This window comes from Xyrauchen texanus, chromosome 3 (assembly GCF_025860055.1).
Source record: "Xyrauchen texanus isolate HMW12.3.18 chromosome 3, RBS_HiC_50CHRs, whole genome shotgun sequence".
NCBI lineage: Eukaryota > Metazoa > Chordata > Actinopteri > Cypriniformes > Catostomidae > Xyrauchen > Xyrauchen texanus.
In genome coordinates this window covers 14,028,858-14,049,358 of record NC_068278.1, presented here as the reverse complement: position 1 = coordinate 14,049,358, position 20,501 = coordinate 14,028,858, and the positions used below count along the sequence as shown (strand labels likewise).

Below are 20,501 nucleotides of genomic sequence, written 5' to 3'. Positions count from 1 at the left end.
ATGATAAGAGAATTTTCATTCTTGGGTGAACTATTCCTTTAATGGTTTCCCTGCCAATATGTTTTATTGCTTGGGCTGTTGTCTCTTCACATTATAATTCCTGCAGATGTCGCTAATTATGGTCTCGGGTTTATTACACATTCTACACTGTGTATCACTGATTACACAAGTGCATATTAATTGGTAACATCTAAAAAACAAAGCACGAAAGCATGCTAAAATGACACATGTAGAAAGGCTTTCATTACATCACATCAAAGCAATAAAGCACAATCAAACAGATAAATCAATAAATGCAAGGCAACACATTTTATTTGAAAGGCCAGAATGGCATTAAGGTACAGCATATAAATACTGGTGATTCCAGAGACAGTCATTACACAATAACATTATAGCAGTCTTTCCTTTACAAACAATACATTCAAGATGTTTTCCCTGTGAAATATCTCACAACATTTATGTTTAACGAATGTAGGAGTAAGTTACAAAGCTAAAATAATACAAAAATGTCTCTCGATTGGTTATAAGGTAGTGCTTTCATGTTAGGATACTCCAACTTGAGATACTCAAACCTGAAGCTCAAGTTTCTCTCTGAATGCATCAGTAGCTAGTTGTGTTGAGCATCATTAGTCATGTCATTCAGTATTTTATGCTGCATACTGAATGTGGTATTTTACATTTCCTGCATATACAAGTTTTTTATTATTTAAATAAATAAATAAATAACAATACAAACATTTGCAAGGCGTGAGACCCAGTTTACTATAAGAGTCGTATACAGTATGCACATACGAGCTCTCGGCACCAAACAAGGCTGTGAACTTCAAGAGCGATCGGTTGTTTTTGGGACAAGTCAAATCCCTAATCACATTCCTACTGCTCTTTAAGAGATGGTTATTAAACCACGATTGTGTCCAGGACTTTCTAGGAGAAATCCTGGTGGCAAAGCAATATAGTTTATCTGATATGCAAATTATGGCCACTCCAAACAATCTCTTTAAGTTATAAAGCACAGACAAAATGTCTGATTTGCTGCTGGGTTTTTCCCCTCATTAGCATTTCATTTGGAAACAACTGCATCCTACAGTACACACACTCTAATATCTGCCAGCACACAAACGTGTCTCCTATGTGGGTCGCAGGATCAGCCACAAAACTGGAGATAGCTGAATTTAGCATTCAGTAATGTCAGGTTTAAAAAAAGGTCCCTTAATGTTGCAAGTCCTCAAAATGGCATCAGACAGTTCACTAGTATTTGACTTTGCCAGGTACTTGGACATTCACTCCGCTATAGTCCACCATGTACATGGGCCATTGCTAAAAAAAAAAAAGAGAGAGAGAAGACAGATTGTGAGCTATTGTAATACAATATCTAAATTAGCATGATCATTTCACTTCCATCAAAATGTAACAAACTGCCACCCCTCTGAAACGAATTTGCTTTTCAAATGACGAATGACAAGCTACTAGATTATGTTAAATACGTTGCCAGCAAATTTGCATTCAGGTCTGACTCTATCCTAGTATGGTATCCCATACATTTTCAATAGATAACACCAAGTCCTGCCCTACACTTCTTTCTCATTAAATATCCCATTTCAATTCTAAAATAAGTACAATGTTTTCGAATACCATTTAATGTTAACTATTATGGAAGTATTTTAATGGCAAATGTCTCTGAGGAAGAACTGCACTACTCACACGAGACTGAGCCGTAAAATTAGCCATGGCCCCCCCTTTCCAAAACCCCACACTCCAAAGATAACAAACAAGCTTTATTGAGACCGACATCGTGCAGAAACAGTTGTTAAAAACAACAGCAGTAAAATAGAGCCCTCAACCGACAACTGTTATGAACAACATGGCTTAAAATTGGAATTAGGCCTTATTAGACAGTTTAAAAGTGTCAGAGACGGTGCCAGAGTCTAGTGCTGTTTACATACTTAAAAATAAATCACTTGCAGCACCTTTAACAGTGCTTGCATTTTTAAGCTGTGAATATTTAAATTGAACAAAATTTCACACCAAATTTCTCTTTTAAAAAATTACATTATAAATATTTACCTTCAAAAGTTCAGTTCCAAAGTGTTCAGTAATATTCAGTCCATTATATTTTGCTTTGCAAATTCGCATCTTAAATTTCAGTGGTTGAAAATTCAACATTATTCAGTTTCAACCTAAATTTTACCACTGACATTTTAGAAGCAAAATAATAATGGACCGAATATTACCTGTAGAATAATAATGATGATTAAAAATATTTTGGAACTAAATTTTGGAAGGTGAATATTTATTATTAAATTTTTAATAGGGCTGTCAATCCATTACAATTTTTAATCGAATTAATTACACGGTATGACGATTAATTAATGAAATTATTCGCAAATAAATGCATACATAAACATTTGCTTAGAAAGCCCCTCAACTAACAATTATTTAATAGATAATTACTAAATAATTATGTTTAAACTATATATATATATATATATATATATATATATATATATATATATATATAATATGCATTTCATTATTTTGGCACACAACTCAAATTTAAAAAAGACTATATAAAAAGTGGCTTTAGAATGCAATATATTGTTTATTTCCCTATTATTAAGCATAAGCAAATAATTGGTCTACAGTCCACAGCAATCCATTTTTAATTTGTCAATCAGTCCAAGATTATAAGGGCTTGTCTAAGGATGCGTCAATGTACACCTGTGTTGTCTGTTCTCGGTAAGTGTGGTTTGTTCTCTGTCTGTTTGAGCTGAGTGTTGCCTTTGCAGTGAGTTTTGCTTACTGCCCCCTGAAGAAAACAGGTGGTACTTCAAGCTTGAATTGCTTGAATCTTTCTTATTAAGGTCCCGGGACATGATTAATTGGGTTAAATAATTTTTTGTATAATTAATCGCACAAATTTAACGTGCTAAATCGACAGCACCAATTTTCAATTATGAAATTTTGTGTGAAATTATTTAAATTGAAATATTCATAGCTTAAATATACCACCATCCGAAACTGAATCCCACAAAAATGCAAACAATGTTAATGCAACGCATTTATCTTTCAATTGGTGCAATACAGCATGCTTTATGTTTCAAAGCCATTTGTCATTAATATACTTCTATAGACTGTAAGAGTTAAAAAAAACTAAAAGTTGAATTAGAAATCCACCCTTATGTAATTTTTTGGCATACCATGACAGGTATTTGATTGGTTGATAGTGCTGAGTCTGCTCCAGTGGGCACAGACGCTCGACTGTTGTCAAGTACTCGTTTACGTTTACGTCGATTGGTGGACACTTCTTTACCCTCTGTGAAAGAACAAAGAAAATCATAATGAATGATTTCCTTTCGAAACAGAAATAAGCACAATTTACAAACAAAAAATGTCTCTTACCTGTATTACAAGATCGACTATACAATTCTGTAAAAGGCCTAAACAAAGGGAACAAGACCAATGAGATACTTTAAATTACACAACATTTGGACATATATACTACAAGAGGGTCTATGCTCAGAGCTTGAGTTGCTCGTCCACTTAATCTTTAGATCCATATCTGAGCACTTACTGTAGTGGGGTTTTTATATTGAAGATGATTTCATCTTGGACCTGCAGGATTTTTTCCAACCGAACTATGTCATAAGTATTAGGATTCCTGAAGGGGATGTCATCGGGAAGTCCAGACACTTCCAATGAGCCTGGATTGGCACGGATTAACTTGTACGGAACAATGACTGACCGGTCCAGACCCAGGGCTTCACCTAAACACAAGAAATGTGCAAATACAGCAATGGAAACTGTTAATAAAACTTTGCATATAGGGATATATTTAAAAAGTACACTACTAATTTACCATATTTCTTATTGAAGAGTTCTTTAACTTGTTCCCTTAATATCACTTTCTCTCCCATTCGGTTGACCTCGTCTTCTTCTGTAGAACAGTGAGAGGTTATTCGGCAAGTTTACTTACAGAGTCTAAATTAAAGCAATCTTTTTTCTAGATTTTAAACAAACGTCATTGCTTAAAGGAATTTTCCAGGCTCAATCAACAGCATTTGTGTCATAATGATGATTACCACAAAAAATTATTTTCGACTCGTCCCTCCTTTTCTTTAAAAAAAGCAAAAATCAAAGTTACAGTGAGGCACTTACAATGGAAGTGAATGGGGCCAATTTTTGGAGGGTTTAAAGGCAGAAATGTGAAGTTTATAACTTTATAAAAACACTTAAATTCATTCTTCTGTTAAAACTCATGTATTATTGAGCTGTAAAGTAATTTTAGGGTTTTGGGGATTGTTGGCATTACATTGTAATGACAATGAAGTGGTAAAATTGGCTATAACTTTACACAGAAAAGGTTAGTAAGGGATTTTATCACACTAAAATCATGTTAACACGCATATTGTTTATGTCTTGTGGCTATACTTTTATAACATTTACGGATTGGCCCCATTCTCCTCCATTGTAAGTGCCTCAGTGACCCCAGTTTGAAAATCCCTAATGTACTGTAATAAGTTAATACAACACCTCATCAATGCAGTAAATAATGCCTCATTCTTACCACTTATCGAGGTGTAACCTTTCTTCATTATGGTTATTCTTCGTGGTGCTAGAAAATATTTTAATTTGAATAAACAACTTACTTCCATGAGAAATTCACTCAAAATATAGACAATTGAAAGCAAGAGATTCTGTGAGATATTAAATGCATACCTGGCTTGGGAATAAGCCCTTGGAATGGCCTGAAAAGACAGAGAAGACCAAGTTTTTCCTTCCCCTTCTTCATGACTTCACAGATGTCTTGTATAAATCAATTGACCACGAAACGTATTTGTACAATTAAGCCACACTTCAAAATGTAAGAATGACTTTGCTTTATATAACAAAGTTTCTAACCAAGTGGCATTTATATTCAAGAAATATGACACAAACACACTTCACGTTTCAAATTTTGAGGATTTCAAATGATTAAACAATAGATTTGTTCTTAGTTCAAAATGGACACTTTTTAGTTGTCAAACGTTAATGGAACATGTCCATAGTTAATGTGATGTACTACACCTGTGGTTACTCTGCTTGCACATCTTTGAAGGAGAATTGACTAAAAATTGCATCGGTAGAGGTTGGTCAAAAGTACATGGAAAAAGTTAGGTCAGTTCTGAGAAAAGGAGTAGCCTCTTTTGTTTTAAGATGCACCTTGGTTTAATAATTTGAAGTGTGTCTTAAGCGTCCTAAAGTATCCAAATACTTTTGAAGCCATTGTGTATCATAGACATATTTACCGTCACTACTTTTTCTAACTCAAAAAGTGAAAGAAGTCAGAAGCTTAGAAGTTTAGAAGTGCTTCACCTTGTAATGCTGAAAGAGATCTTGTCTGCAACAGCTAATATCCTCTCCAAATTCTGTGAGCCGAAGGTGCAGGGCTTTCTGAAGGGGATGCCAGGGGGCAAGCCCTCGATAATCACTGAGCCAGGGTTACTCTTGATCCTCTTGTAAGGCACTTGCACAGGATACTTAATGCCCAGTGCCTCACCGTATTTACTGTTGAACAGGTCTTGGACTTGCTCGCGCAGCGTGTTCGCCAAGTCGATACGAGAGAGCTTGGCCTCTAACGTGTCTGCGGGCAGATGAATATTAGAAGAGCCAATGGTTTAGTGATCGGGGAAATGTACTGGCATCTAGGTGCTAGTTGTGTGGCACATGGCTTGACTCAATGTTTCATTTAGACAGAATGCAAATGTCACGCTTACTGCGTACATTGCATGATAACTGTATCAGGGTGTTACCTGAGAATCCTGGTCTCTTGGAGGCTGGACCAGGGTCATCTAACTGATCTTTGGAGTCAGTCTCTACTGAACATTTAATCAAAATAGCATTATGTTAGACTTTGGCTAAAACATAAAAGAATTTGAATTCAAATACATATCTTTGTTATCTTTGTTACACTGTCATTCTGATCCCCTAAGAAAATGTGCAGGTGTAGCATATATGTCAGAAAATTACACAAACTCACCTGAATCAGAGGGTGATTTAGAGAGAGCCTCATGTTTGACCTGTTCTGTTAACAATTCTGGCCTGACGAAGACAGAAAAAGGCCCCCTTTTTCATCATCATATTTCTTTATATCAGTCATCAGACATGCAGGTTGTCAATTGTTTTGAGTATGTATGATTGTTTTTAATATGTTCTATATGACTAAACAGCTCAAAGAAATATTCCAGGTTAATGTCAACTTACACCATGTCCTAACTTTGTGCAACACGATAAAGTTACAAGCTTTACAAGCTATCTCTTCCATGTGTTTGTCCTAACCAGTAACAACCTCACTAAGCAACAAGATATTTTGTTGGTCGCTTGGTTTCTATTTCTGTGTGTTGCGTTGGATAGCCCACATTGAGATCTCTTTGGTCCCAAAACCTGCTCCTTTATGACATCGTTTACACCTGATCCGTTCACCAGTGTTGGGTGTTAAATGTATGTGTAAACGTCGTGCAAAACGTAAAAAACACATACAGGGGTATTTAAATACGCATGTCACCACATATCACTTTTGAGGTGTAATAATCTGTATGCATCCTGGACAGCAGTGAAGCATCACCTGTCAATCAACCACTGTGCTAAAACAAGATTTGAAACTTTGCCGGTTACGAGCAGCTTTAAAAGGACCTTTTTACAAAGCAACTACATATACAAGCATGAGAACTTCACTGGTCTTCTTCAAGGCCCCGATATCCTTCATTAGGAAATCAAGGAATGAATGGGTGAAACATAATTTGGAACTAAATCATGTTTGTTTCAGTGGTTCATAACAGCTAGGTGGGGCGAACTTTTAGAATAACTTCTTACTGGCAGCTAAATACCTTCTTACTTCCATTAGTCCACAACATCATTAGGTTTGCTCTGAAGCTCCACCTACTTTGAGGCTACATCTAATTTTGTTTTTGTTGTTCAGTCAGTCAAGGTCAGTCAACATGAACACACCTGCCTGCAGTTATTAGTTCATTTAAGTGACCAGGTGTAAACAGCAATGTGTCTCGTCTGACTACATGTGATCGAATCACCCATGACGCATCTTAATACCAGGTGTAAATGGGGTCATAGATGTCAATTATATTCTCCCCGCCCCCTCCTGCCCAGACTTGAAGCTCACGCAGGTTGCCAGGTTGAGGACACGCAACAGGAACAAGCAAACTGACTATGGCAAGCGACGAGCCTTACACTGTATGGATCAGCTAATGTATACGTTTGCAATGTTTTTATTGTTCGCAAATTATAAACCAGCTTATGTGGATTTTTTATAACTCTGTCAATGTTGGCAAGATGTATTACTGGCTTCCATGGCTGCAGGGCGCTGTATTTACCCGCTAACTTGTTACAAATCGGACATTTCAAAGTAGACTACACTGGCTGTAGCATTGTATTCGGAGAAGCCAATATTTCAACTTGTTTCCTAAATCTCTGATTAAATATTATGATAATTTTATGCTTTAGAACAGTAAATATATTACATATTACACCTTTAACTTCATGTTCGATTGGCTGTGATTGTGCACCTTTGTGTAGGAATTTCATTTCAGTGTGGACAAATTATTTAATCACTTTTTAAATCCAATGGGAAAAACATTTACATGAATGCACTTTCAATGGAAGTCACAATCAGACAAATGGGTCAGAGGGTATAATAGAAGAAATGTGCAGCTTGTATTTTTGTTAATTAACTTAATAATGTCATGTTTATTTCCGAACACCCACTTCAAGGGCTCTGCAGTTCGGAGTGATTATAGGGCATAGGGAGGATCACTTGCGCTCGGAATCCGCCCCCATCTGCTGTAGCGCGCGCTCATAAAAGCACTTCCACTTAATTTTCTTTAATACGCCCACGATTTTCAAAGAAATCTCATAATAACACATTATTACTGTTATAGATTTTTTTAATTTAACTATGTTAATTTAATTATTCAAATTTAAAAATCAATGTAGTATATAGCGTGAGTCTGGATAAGTATACTGTCGCATCAGTGCAAGTGTAACACCATGTAAACTCTCTATTGAAGTATTTACCCCCCTCATTATACTCTTAAATATACTACTTATATTTTATGCATACTAGTTCAATAAAATGACTAGGTGCTGTATAGTTTAAGTATTCTTTGCACCATCTTGTGGACTAAGAAAACAACATTAATTTAAAAATCAGCTGACTTTAAAATTCAAATTTAATTAGAATTTTGAAAATATTTAAGGTAAAAATTAGATTTTAGTTTCTCTACCCAATTGAAAGCCCTATTATATGTTACCGAGACCTCTGGGTGGAGTTTGCATGTTTAAAAAAAATCATCTGTGATAATCAACAGCATATAGCATGAAGGTGATCCAAGCAATTTTTTTGCATTGTTAAAATACTTTCTCCTATCACAGCTGAATTTGCAGGGACAACGGAGTAATTCATTGGTAGGTTGAATTCCCCGAAAAATCAGTTTGTGTGGTTACCCCAACCAGCCAGCCACAGCAAAATTGGCTCAAACAATGGCTTGAGATTGGGGCGGGACTATCTGTTTGTATTACTAATGGAGAACATGGGGAGTTTAAAATATTTCTTTTTTGTGGTACAGAAATAAAAAAATGTACCTTTAAATTGTAATTAACCTGGAATATGCTTGTAATTTACCCACCTCTTTATGAAAAACTTAATCTGACTACTAGCAGCAAGAATCTTCCGGAGTTTAACTGCCCCAAAACAGTTTGGTCTTCGAAATGTCATCCCATCAGGTAACCCTGTGACATACAGATCATCTGGATATATCTGAAACTTGGAGTATGGCACTTTAGCAGGCTCAGGCAGACCAAGAGCCTCACCTAGTATATGAGAGAGAGAGAGAGAGAGGTGTGAATGTGACTCAATATGACAAACTTTTATGAAATCTGCACATAACTTTGCAGGATTTGCTACAGTTGATTGTATGGTGAGTAAGTCAATGACTCACTGTACTTGGAGCTGAAAAGATTATCCACTTGCTTTCTCAGTTGAAGGATCATCTCTCCGATATCTTCTGGGGAAAGGGACAACAATCACACCAACAGCCCATAATATCTGAAGACAACCTACAAAAGTGATCTTTAAAAATTTTGTTTTACCTTCAACAGCTCTCTTGAGCCCTTGCGGTGTAGACTTTGGTGCCAAATCTTCTGCAGAGAAACAAACAGAATATAACATCAGCATCTGTGTAGTGTGTGGGTGGTATTCCGATCTGTTTGATTTGTTTAAGAACATGTGTATTCCACACGCTTTACTGGAGATGTTTGGATGATCAACTCACCTGTGCTTTACTCCATTGACCATGTGTGTATGCAAACTTCAACATAACAAATCGAGTGTCATTAAGTATGAGTCAAAATGCTCAAACTGTGAGTCGATACGAACACTTCAACAACACCAGGTTTCATCCAGTAACTAGTGTAGAAATTATATAAAACCATTAATCCAAGTTAAAGTCTTAAACAATTTGTTTAAAATCAAATCTTGAAATAAAATGTTTACAAAAACTATTTAATAACAATAAATGAATTAATACTTTTTGTTCAAAACAGGGTTCCCATACTTGACAAATTAATTTACTGACTTTTCTAGTTGTTTGTGACTTACTGGAGAAGGATTCATTTTGATTTGAGACGACTCACAAATCAGACAGCACGTCGCAAGAAATGAGCTGAGCACAACTAGAAAAATGCACATATTCACTCTAGAAAATTCCATTACTAGTAAAACTTTTACAGACCTCAGAAACTTGATTGGAAAACTGGTTTTCCATAACTAGGTTTTTCATGACCATGGGAACCCTGTTGAAAAATCTTGAAATCAATTCAATATGCACACCACAGTGGTTGAGTGTTCAAATAAACTCACAGTACAATCCTACAGTAAATATTAGGGGCTAGGACTGAGGGTCTATTGGGGAGTTCTAGTGGATGTTGGATTATTTTAGGGTTAGAACTAGCACACCACAGGGAACAGGTTTGGTTTTCACACTGTATTTAGCATGGGCTGGGACTACTGTTGGGGTAAGTCTTGTTTTTTGGGTTTGGAGTGAAAGTAAGGTAAAACTTGTATCTTACCACAATTCACTCTGTTTTTTGTTATTAACACTGGTTAAAAATGTCTTTTGTAAATCTCACACAATGTTCCTGTCTTGTTTGGTTCTTCACAAAGGTTCGTACTTGTGTTCAATTCCTTTAAAGAGATTTAGGACATGGATTCTCCATCCTTAATGTGAATAAAGTTCTTTCTACCATACATTATTATTGTTCAATAAAATTATTTGAGAGGCTAAAACAGCACTCAATAGGCTTGTGTTGAGCAATTGCGCAATGAAATGAGGTGTCTTACAAGAATGGACTTGACTGTTAATTGCCCCTTAGCTAAGCTCCGCCCCTCTTGGTTACAGTTGCTCACTCTGACAAGCTTTGCAGAACTTCCATAGAAATGAATGGGAGAGTGCAGTGAATGGTGCGGTTTTGGGCAGTATATTCTCATAAATGGAATTGAAAATATTCTTACGTGGGCTGGAATGAACAGTGACATTGTAATGCATATTTATCTGAATTTTTGTTGTTGTTGAAGAAATTGTTAAATTCCACAGTAATTTGATTGAAAACTGGAGATTGTGAATCAGAAACAATTTTCACACTCACTTGAAAATAGAAAAGGGTAATTTGAGTTTTTAAAATCATATTTAAGACTTTTTAGTCTGACTACATGTGATCGAATCACCAGTGACCCATCTTAATACCAGGTGTAAATGGGGTCATATATGTCTATTATTTTCCACATGTTTAATGTTAAAACAGTATGTTTAAAGGAGCAATATTTAACATTGACATCAAGCATTTAAAATGGGTACTGCAGTCCAAATTCAAAATATCGGAGAGAGTTGTCTCCCCGCCCCCTCCTCTCCAGACTTGAAGCTCACGCAGGTTGCCAGGTTGAGGACACACAACAGGAACAAGCAAACTGACTATGGCAAGCGACGAGCCTTACACTGTATGGATCAGCTAATGTATACGTTTGCAATGTTTTTATTGTTTGCAAATTATAAACCAGCTTATGTGGATTTTTTATAACTCTGTCAATGTTGGCAAGATGTATTACTGGCTTCCATGGCTGCAGCGTGCTGTGTTTGCCCGCTAACTTGTTACAAATCTAGCAACCTGGGTTGTCGAAATACCATTGGGAAATGCTCACTTGCACTCACTTTTTAAAATCAAATTTAAGACTTTTTAAGACCTTTTTCAAGACCTGAACATATACAGTTAATACCATATACCATCCCAAATCAAACCCACACAATCTTACTTAAACAGGCAGGGGCACACAATCAACATGCCCTTAACATTGCTTATTAGTAAAACAGGGTAGAATATACTGTATGCAAGTTTTGTTTATATGTTTTCCACATATAAGAGTTTGCTGATACAGTGTGTATGAGTGAGAATGTAGAATGAAAAGCAATTGCTCTGCCAAAAGTTTTTAAAACTGTAGGCCTATATAAATGCAGCAACCAATAACCAGGGGTGAAAAAAAGACAAGAAAAGGTGTGATTTCATAGTGCAGATCTTTTAACTTTAAAGGCTGAAATACACCGGGGACTCTTATTATGCACTTCACTGCTTACAGCTGCTCATTCAAACAGATCAAGATAATAAAACAATCCTACAATGATCTACAGTGTATTGCAATACAAACAATTAAAAGTAAACATTGTCATATTTCATCAACACTACATCATCATCAACAAAATTGATTGCTTGTCATAAATTTCCGATATGGCTGAATGATTGTGAACTGCTCTGCAACAGCTGGAAACACTCACAAGCCCTGTGTGCTTGGAGAAAATACAACAGTGCCACGTTTTCCCTCGGAAGGATGCAGCGCATGCATTTATTTCTTTAAATCGTATTATTTTGAAGTTTCATAATCACATTAGGTCATATCAGGATTCCTGACTTTCCGCCCCAAATTTAAGACCTCTTTAAATAATAATTAGGATTTTTGTTGTATCATTTACGACATTAAGACTTTTTAATAACCTTAAAGTTTGAAAAATTTAATATAAGACATTTTCAGACTTTTTAAGGATCTGTGGGATCCCTGTGGAAGTGAACAGAACTACTCTTAAAATCTCATAACACACTCACTATGATGCTGTGAAATCTTTATTTACTATCACCTTTACTAAGACCTGAATCAATACATAAATGAATAAACCTTAAGTTATAAGCTTTAATTATTTTGGAGCAAATATAGGTGGCCTTGCTGATGTTATTCATGTTCATTTGGGAATGAGAACTGACACAGTTTAATTGATAAAAAAAGAAAGATAAAACAAAGCTTTATCCTCTCTAAGTGTACCTCGTGTCACTATTACAAGTGACCCAGCAACAATGTTTTTACATTTTTGGGATAATTTCTATAAAATTCCACATTAAACTACTCAAACACACATCACTCCTGTATACTTTTTTTGGGAAAAAAGCAAGCGGTCGTCAGAGAAATGGCAGATGACAACCGTTTCTAAGATAGGATTGGTTAGAAACGCTTTAAGGCAGGGCTTAGCGGAGGGTCAATTGGAATGACAGCATAAGTACATATAAAACTTTGACAGGCACTAAAACTGGTAGAACGACTGAGGGATCTGGGCTGAGGGATTTCTAACTGATGGAATACATTAGAGAGGGTTATTTTAGAGCAGGGGTACTCAATTAAAGTTCCAAGAGGTCCGGTCTCTACATTTCCTTCCCAGCAAAGGTCCGGATAATATGAAGCTTTCACAGTGTCATATAGCTAGGAAATTATATAATATATATTTTTGAATAGTAACTTGCCACGTTGGCAGCAATAGTACTTAGTAAAATAGGCTTTCTTTGCCACCCATGCAATGATGACATCTGATTAATTTTCACAAAATTAGAACAAAAATCTGTTTGTTTATTATGAAAGGATTGTAACACACTGATTAATAAAGCTAAATTTAGACAGAATTTTTTTTTATTGTCTAAAGGCGCCACGTTAACATGTCCTGACACAGAACTGGCTTAGCTGAACCATCTGATTCACAAATCAGACAGATGAAGATAGTTTCACTTTACTCTGTTTTTGTGAAACTCTGTTTAAGTGAAAGATGCCAGTATCTGTAAAGTTGTCTCCGATAATTTTGTTAAAATAACTGCGCCTGCAAATATATACAGTAAATTTGGCTTTATGCTGCGCCTCTTTAGCGGGAAGAGAGGCAACGAGTGGAGAGCAGGAATAAAAGCGTGTTCAGCACTAGGATATTATCGCGTAGCGCTGGATACGCTTTATTCCCGCTCTAGAGAAAAATATTTCTCTGTAGCGTAAAGCGTGCTTTATTCCCACTCCGCAAACATATACACGTATGCTTACACGATCGCTTGGCCAGGTGTCAGGTAACAAGCACAAAGATTTAGATCTCGGTCTGGATTGAATTGTCCTTCGGTCTGAATTCGGACCAGAGTATGCCCCTTGAGTACCCCTGTTTTAGAGGCTTTAATATGTCATATGTTTGGGATCTACCACCCCCCCCCACCCCTCCACCCCCTCCCACTATAAGGCAAGAGAAATGGAGGATGTGTCCTTCAGGAGGAGCTACATCAAGATTTATGAAAGAAGGCCAGGATGACTTTACCTGCTACAGGCTCCAAAGGACGGCAGAGGTCAGGTGTCACCCGCTCAGCTGGAGGCTCACTTGGCTCCTCTGTAGCAGCACTGGACTCTGAGAAAAGGAGATGAGAACAAAAATAATACACCTCACCTTTAAAGAAGGCATCACAAAACAGAAATTGCAATTCATGTAATGTGACATGTTTCCGTGCAAAACAGAATATACAGTGGGAAATAATGTATGTAAGGAGGTAAAATGTCATATTTCTGTCAACACTTTTAAAGCACTTGAGTGCAGTACTGCAGAAGGTATCCCAATGTGCCATGTAGTGAAAAATGTCCTGCCAGTCCTCAAAGGCACAGATCACTGCACAGCGGGGTGGAAAATGAGACCAAACCATTTTAAATCCAAAGGCAAGCTTCAAAGACAAACTTCCTCTCTGAGAGTAAGTGAAATATGCTAATGCTTTCCCACCTAACAGAATAAAAGGGATTTCATGCTGACATTAGGAATGAGTTAAATTCGCGACATTTCTGCACTGACTTTCGTTTTTAACAAACAATGAATTTAAAAAGAGAGCAAAAATTGCAGTAATAAGAAAAATATCAAAGCATACAGCATAAGCTTTATGGTGGGACTGGGGAGACCATACCTGGCACTGTCACCTGGATGATTTCACCATCTGAGGGTTCAGTTTTGATCTTTTTCAAGGTTAGACAGTCCCCAGATGGCCCTGAAAAACATAACATATTGTATTATTTTTAAGTTTACAGTTAGAAAAAGTGATATAATCATAAAGCTACAGATGAGTGTGCGATTTTCCAATCTACCTGCTTCACACTCAGCCAAAGGACTGACACAGGAGCTAGTCGATCTGCAACAAAGACATTTGAGAAAGATTTTGTAAGCAAAAATGATAAGGGAAAGGCTGTATACAATGGAAAACTATTAATGTCCCATGCATTATTGCTAATTACCTTTCTACTCTTTAATTGCAGGAAACTACAAATCCACACTACGTTGTATTAGGTATAATGTACAACCAGCCAATTTAGTGGTTATTATACAAATATATTTGACCACAGAATGCTGCAATTGGCCAATCTGAATCAAGTAATCCAGAGAGTAATAGCAGTATGGAAATACTGATATAGCAATTTTGTTGTGGTGGGTACTAAAGGGAATTTAGGGAATACCTGCTACTGTGGGTGTTGCTGACCAGCTCTAGGGAAGAGCTTGGCACCCTGAGTCCATCTGGCAAACCGTCCTCAGTGGTGGCACCAACCTGTTTGCCTTCCTCCTTAGCAACATTACCAGCAGCTTACAAAAAATGAGAAAAGTTCAAAACAATGCACACATCCCAACAGAATATTGCACTGCCTCACACTGTAAAAAAGCCTAAAAAAAAGATAAAATATTATTTAGTATTGCAGAATCAACTTGCCCAAATTAGGTTATACCAATTAACATAATTTGTTACGGGTCAGATGAGGCAGAAATACAGCAGCTTAGAGGTGTCAAAGACATAGGAAAATAAAGTAAAATCTTTGAATAATGTGTGTCAATTCTTGTATTGGTATATTTATAATATGTTATGTATATGTTGAAATTTACATATCCAAGAATGATAAATGCTGTAAAAGTTCATGTTCATTGTTAGTTCATGTAACTATTGTTGTTAACTAATGTTAATAAATGGAACCTTAAAATAACCTATTTTACAGTGCAGAAAGGATAAAAAAAATACTGTATATGTTTTGTGTTATTACAATGTTGTTACCATGTGATAAGAGCAATAAGGAAAGTGCAGCTAAACATACCTGTAAAAATGCGTTCATCAAACATTCTAAGGGGAGAAAAAGGAAACTGTTAGTTTTTATGAGCCCACTTGAAACGTATTGAAATGCTGAAATACTATCTATGGCGCATGTCCGAGCAGCATGGCGCTCAACTTTGGATGCCTAGTGATGCTCTGCCAGATGGCAAAGATGGCTAGACAGTCTTTTTTTCTGATTAAAATTTTTTAAACCCAGTATATCCAGTACCAATGTCTGGATTAATTTTCAGCACCAGACAGTTTCCGCATTACTATACCAGAAATGTACTGTAGGTTTGACTTTGACTACAGGCTATATTCAGATTATTTGAGCAGCAAAGTCAAAAAAGGAGAAAATCCCTCAAGTTAGGCCAATATTCCTTCTCCATTAGGAGTATGTTGAGATGGAGTCACCTTTTGACAACAAATCGGACTGCATGCCTATCCTCCAGGATCTGTTTAAGTTTAGGCACTCCATAAGTACATGGCCTCTTGAAGGGAATCTTGTCTGGAATTCCAATGATCTCGACTGCTTCCGGATCACAGGCGATCTTCCGGTATGGCACAGGAACCATGTGATCCAGGCCTAATGCCTCAGCTGAAATAAATATATTATGATGAATCAGCCATGGGCATCTTGGCTTTTTATCATTTGTATGCATGTTTATATTGTATACTATGTATTTGTGAATTCTGCATTGCCGGTTTGACTCACCATATCTGCTGTTGAAGAGGATCTGAACACACTCTCGAAGGGTGTTGATATCCTCGGTCTCCCTGATGAACGAGTCCCATTTTTCTGTGCACACAAATAAAAAATCATGTAAACGTCATTTGTTTAACACAGTGCTTCCTGCACCACTATTCATAATAAGCTGTGTTGACTTTAATAAATGGTACAATAATTTATATTGCATTGTTCTCGCTGACTGCACACACAAAGTAAAATAAAGGCCAAAGCGCTGTCCAAATTTGCTCAATTGGTATTTTTCTTTTAATGAATCAGTTGGATGGACTGGCGAAACAGGCTCACCTTGTTGTCCCTTGTTGAACAGGCTCAGATACTCACTAGATAGAAAACTCACTAGAAACGAGAACCCTTTGTGTTACGTGTGCTTTTTCCAAGCCTATTTAAAATGTGTATGTTTATTGAAGCTTAAAATGAGCCTAATTATTGAATCATTTTTCACATGAGTTTCAGAATTTAGTTTTAATAATTGGTACTGTTAAATAAATTGTGCCTTCTTGCCGCAAAAAAATAAATCCTGTAGGAAACACTGCTCCAGCAGGTTCCCTATGCAAGACAAATTATATCCTTATCTCAGATCTGTTTTTTAAAATGTATTTGTAGACAACTAGTTTTGGTCCTCTGTTGTTGTTTTAGACATTTACGGCAGGTCCTGACTCTCTGCAGAGCCTGAAGATCTCATGCTGATGTTTTCAGTGGAACAGAAGCTGGTAGCCCAGGTGACCTGGCCAAGCTCCCATTTCTACCACAATGCCAAGATCAGTTTTATCTCATCTGCCTACCTCTAAATCTAAAATCTATCTACAATTAAACAGATAGGTCTGATAGCATTTCCAATGACTGAGAGTTGTTAAATGTACATGTGTAGCCATGCGTTCTGGATGTAGACGTTAAAATTACATAAGCATAGCAACATTTAGAGGATTTATCTTCAAATCATACATTCTCATAAGACATTTTGCTTAACGGGAGGAAACATCTACTGCATCCTGTTCTAGTTCCATTATGCACATTTGCTTGAGACCCCATAAAAGCCTCTGAAATGAAGTCTAGTCTGTCCTTGGGCAGACGCTGTAATAGTGTGTACAGTCTGTCGCCCACCTGATTTTTCATGCACTATGGAGAACAGAAGGCGCTTGGAGACATGGATGCTGGTTGGGCTTTGGGCGAGATCCCCTGCCAGCCCTATTCGATCGCCTGGAAGAGACACACACAGTCAGGACTACAGGCTCAGAGACAAGTACATAAGAAAACAACCCACCAACGTGTATGATATCGTTTATCTTAATGCATATGCAATCTTAGCACCCTTAAATGCATTTGTAGGTCAAAAAAGACCCAAGGAACATGAACATGAAAATGTAAAATGGTTATTATATCTTTTCAATTCAGAAGCGTTTCACACATATTGAAAATAGAGTACGACTTTTGGGTGAATGTGTAAAAAAAGACACATTCTTTTTTGTATAATTGTATAATTCCATGTTTGGTAGTAAAATAGGAAATGTCTCAACAACCCTACCCAAACAAACACAAGCATATACATACAGTGGAAAGAAAAAGTATGTGAACCCTTTGGAATTACCTGCATTTATGTATAAATTTGTCTTAAATTCTGGTTTGATCTTCAATAATAAACAAACACATTCTGTTTTAACTAACACACAAATGATTGTATTGTTCTTGTACATATTGAATTCATCATTCAAACAATCACAGTGTAGGTTGAAATAAGTAAGTAAACCCCTAGGCTGATGATGTCAACAAAATCTAATTAGAGTCAGGAGTTGGTAAACCTGGCATCAAATTAATGAAACGAGATTGGAGGTGTGGGTTAGAGCTACTTTCACTTATAAAAAGCACTCAAACAATAGTTTGCTATTCACATGAAGATTCTGCTGACATGGAGCATACCTCACAAAAAAAAGATATTAGAATACCTACAATCAAGAATTGTTGCTTTGAATAAAGCTTGATAGGGTTACAAAGTAATCTCTAAGAGCTTAGATATTCATCTGTCCACAGTTAGAAAAATTGTCTATAAATGGAGATGATTTAGTACTGTGGATACTCTCTCTAGAAGTGGCCATTCAGCCAAGATGACTCAAAAGGTCACACCGCAGAGTTCTCACCATTACCAATGTGCCCTTGCTGTGAACTAGGCATCTAACCTCAGGTTACTCCTTGGGTCTGCATGACAACTTGCTATAGTTGCATATGACACATATGGGCGTGAACATGGAATTTAACATACTGTATATTTAATAACATAACAAATGGAAAACAATTAATTTATCACAAAAGTAATAATACCATTGTTAAATACAATAAACACCATAGTAAACATACAGTATATAGGACCGACTTACTGATGCAAATTCTCTTATCATTTAAAAATGTTAAACTAAATGTTAAAAAGTCAGTTCACATGATCAAAGACACCATAACTGAGAAAAACCTGAAATGGCAGATCAAAAGTCAACTTCATGTAAAAATGATAGTCAAAAAGTAGACAGGCATGCAATTGCTGACCCATAGGGTTAAAGACCCCATGAAATGCACCGATGATCGCTGATATTTCCTATTGAAATAGGAAGTTGGGGTGGAACATCTCAAAGGGCTTGTTCCTTTTTTAAATGGCCAATAGGCTTTAGTTTCATCACAGCCATGAACCATGACTGGCTACTTGCTGGTCCGCAGGAAGAGGCATTCTAATTTTAGAGAGCATTTGATTGAATAAAAAGATTTGTTTTGTTTTCATAGGAGAAAAAAAAATGCACATTTAAAACGTTTATATCTGCTAAAAGTTTATTTTTTCATATTTTATGAGTATATTAGCATGTAAACAGATGTATGACAGATTAGATAATATAAGAGCATTTTGTGCATCTCTATTTCTATAAAGATACATATGCTACTACAAGATAATCTTATTCTAATATGCCTTATAGAAAAGCACAATCTAGATCTTTCTATACAGTATAATTCATACCATTGTCCGCACATTCCTTGGCCTGCACTGCTTTCTCATCAGAAGACGCCCACATGCCCAGTCGCTCTTTACCTAAACTGTGTAGGGATGTGGGCTTTAGGTCCAGCTTGCTGTCTGGGTGGGGCTGGGAGGACATGGGCATGCCGTACAGGAAGCTGGAGAGCACGGAGTTGCAAGCAGACACTTCCTGCATGGTGGGTTTGACAGAGGCATGGTTGCTTGCACTCTTTGAGGTTAAAGAATGATGGTTGACTTCTGGACAGGATTTGGCATCCCGTAAGGGTTCCTCTGGTGTTCTATTAACAAAACAGAAAGAATTCTGTAAAGTTCAGGCCTGTTCACTCCAACTCTGAATAAATAGGTTAAATGTTTGCAAAAAATGTTTTTTATGTACAAACCCAAAAATTCACACAATGCAAAGACCAAAGCGAATTTGTATTATTCTCAGAAAAAATAGTTTGCACACCTGAATGAAAGCACTATAACAGAGAGATATTCAACAAATAAATAGGCTAAAAACAATTACTTTTCATTGCCCAAAACTATTATAGTCCTCAAAATAAGAGATTTACATATTTGTTTAATAATTGCTGAATGCACGCGACAGTAATTGTTTTACAAACGTGGTGTTTAATCCGTTGCTTGACAATAAGTCGACTAATTGATCATACTGACCCTTCCCTAGAACAGGGCTTTAGTATAGTCCCCAATGTTTCTATTATCAAGAATAATCGAAAAGACTGACCTTTTGACTATGAAGCGGATTCGATTGCTCTGTTCTAAGATCTTCATTAAGGTCTTGGTGTCATATTCAGAAGGCTTTCTCAAAGTTACACCATCAGGCAGGCCGTACACAACCACTGAGCTAGGATCTTTGAGAATCCATTCATAAGGCACAGGGACCAGGCTGCTCTTCCCAACAGCCTCACCTGAAACACATTACATGGGATAAACAATGTTTTTGCTTTTAGCCAAATATCATATATTTTGCCCATACGAACATAAAGAAAGCCTCAAAACATATTGAGAGGCGGTTTGGATCTTACTATAAAGCACGCTGAACACCTCCTCCACCATCTTCCTCAGGACGAAGATGTTGGAGTGAGTGTCTGTTAAGGCTCTCTGTCTGCCCTGCTGCCCGCAGTCTTTGCCAGTCCTGTTGCAGTCAACATCAGGAACTTTGGCGTGGGAGTTCACAGAGGTCAACGCTTGCCGACAGGACACTTCTGTGGATAATAAATATGTTACTTCTGAGGAAACAGCACA

The 20,501-nt window shown here is 36.8% G+C and overlaps 1 protein-coding gene across 9 annotated transcripts in view; it reads right to left on the bottom strand.

The window, feature by feature from the left end:
- Positions 1-300: 300 nt before the first annotated feature.
- The window catches only part of gtf2ird1 (GTF2I repeat domain containing 1), a 47,691-nt gene continuing 27,490 nt past the window's right edge, over positions 301-20,501 (bottom strand). For 3 of the 9 annotated variants that reach the window (XM_052098550.1, XM_052098545.1, XM_052098542.1), the window contains exons 4-27: positions 20,282-20,461; positions 19,981-20,164; positions 19,236-19,531; positions 17,345-17,440; positions 16,211-16,294; positions 15,910-16,093; positions 15,500-15,525; positions 14,876-14,999; positions 14,510-14,553; positions 14,332-14,412; positions 13,704-13,790; positions 9,139-9,189; positions 8,988-9,053; positions 8,676-8,859; positions 6,017-6,078; positions 5,790-5,855; positions 5,353-5,620; positions 4,717-4,745; positions 4,565-4,612; positions 3,857-3,934; positions 3,572-3,764; positions 3,400-3,437; positions 3,198-3,313; positions 301-1,317 (exon numbers count right to left, since the gene is read on the bottom strand). In XM_052098550.1, coding sequence (XP_051954510.1) covers positions 1,249-1,317; positions 3,198-3,313; positions 3,400-3,437; positions 3,572-3,764; positions 3,857-3,934; positions 4,565-4,612; positions 4,717-4,745; positions 5,353-5,620; positions 5,790-5,855; positions 6,017-6,078; positions 8,676-8,859; positions 8,988-9,053; positions 9,139-9,189; positions 13,704-13,790; positions 14,332-14,412; positions 14,510-14,553; positions 14,876-14,999; positions 15,500-15,525; positions 15,910-16,093; positions 16,211-16,294; positions 17,345-17,440; positions 19,236-19,531; positions 19,981-20,164; positions 20,282-20,461 — 2,654 coding nt within the window. In that variant the 3' untranslated portion in view covers positions 301-1,248. The remainder of the gene's footprint in view (positions 1,318-3,197; positions 3,314-3,399; positions 3,438-3,571; positions 3,765-3,856; positions 3,935-4,564; positions 4,613-4,716; positions 4,746-5,352; positions 5,621-5,789; positions 5,856-6,016; positions 6,079-8,675; positions 8,860-8,987; positions 9,054-9,138; positions 9,190-13,703; positions 13,791-14,331; positions 14,413-14,509; positions 14,554-14,875; positions 15,000-15,499; positions 15,526-15,909; positions 16,094-16,210; positions 16,295-17,344; positions 17,441-19,235; positions 19,532-19,980; positions 20,165-20,281; positions 20,462-20,501) is intronic. The other 6 variants (XM_052098593.1, XM_052098557.1, XM_052098565.1 and 3 more) reach the window with 6 other exon arrangements.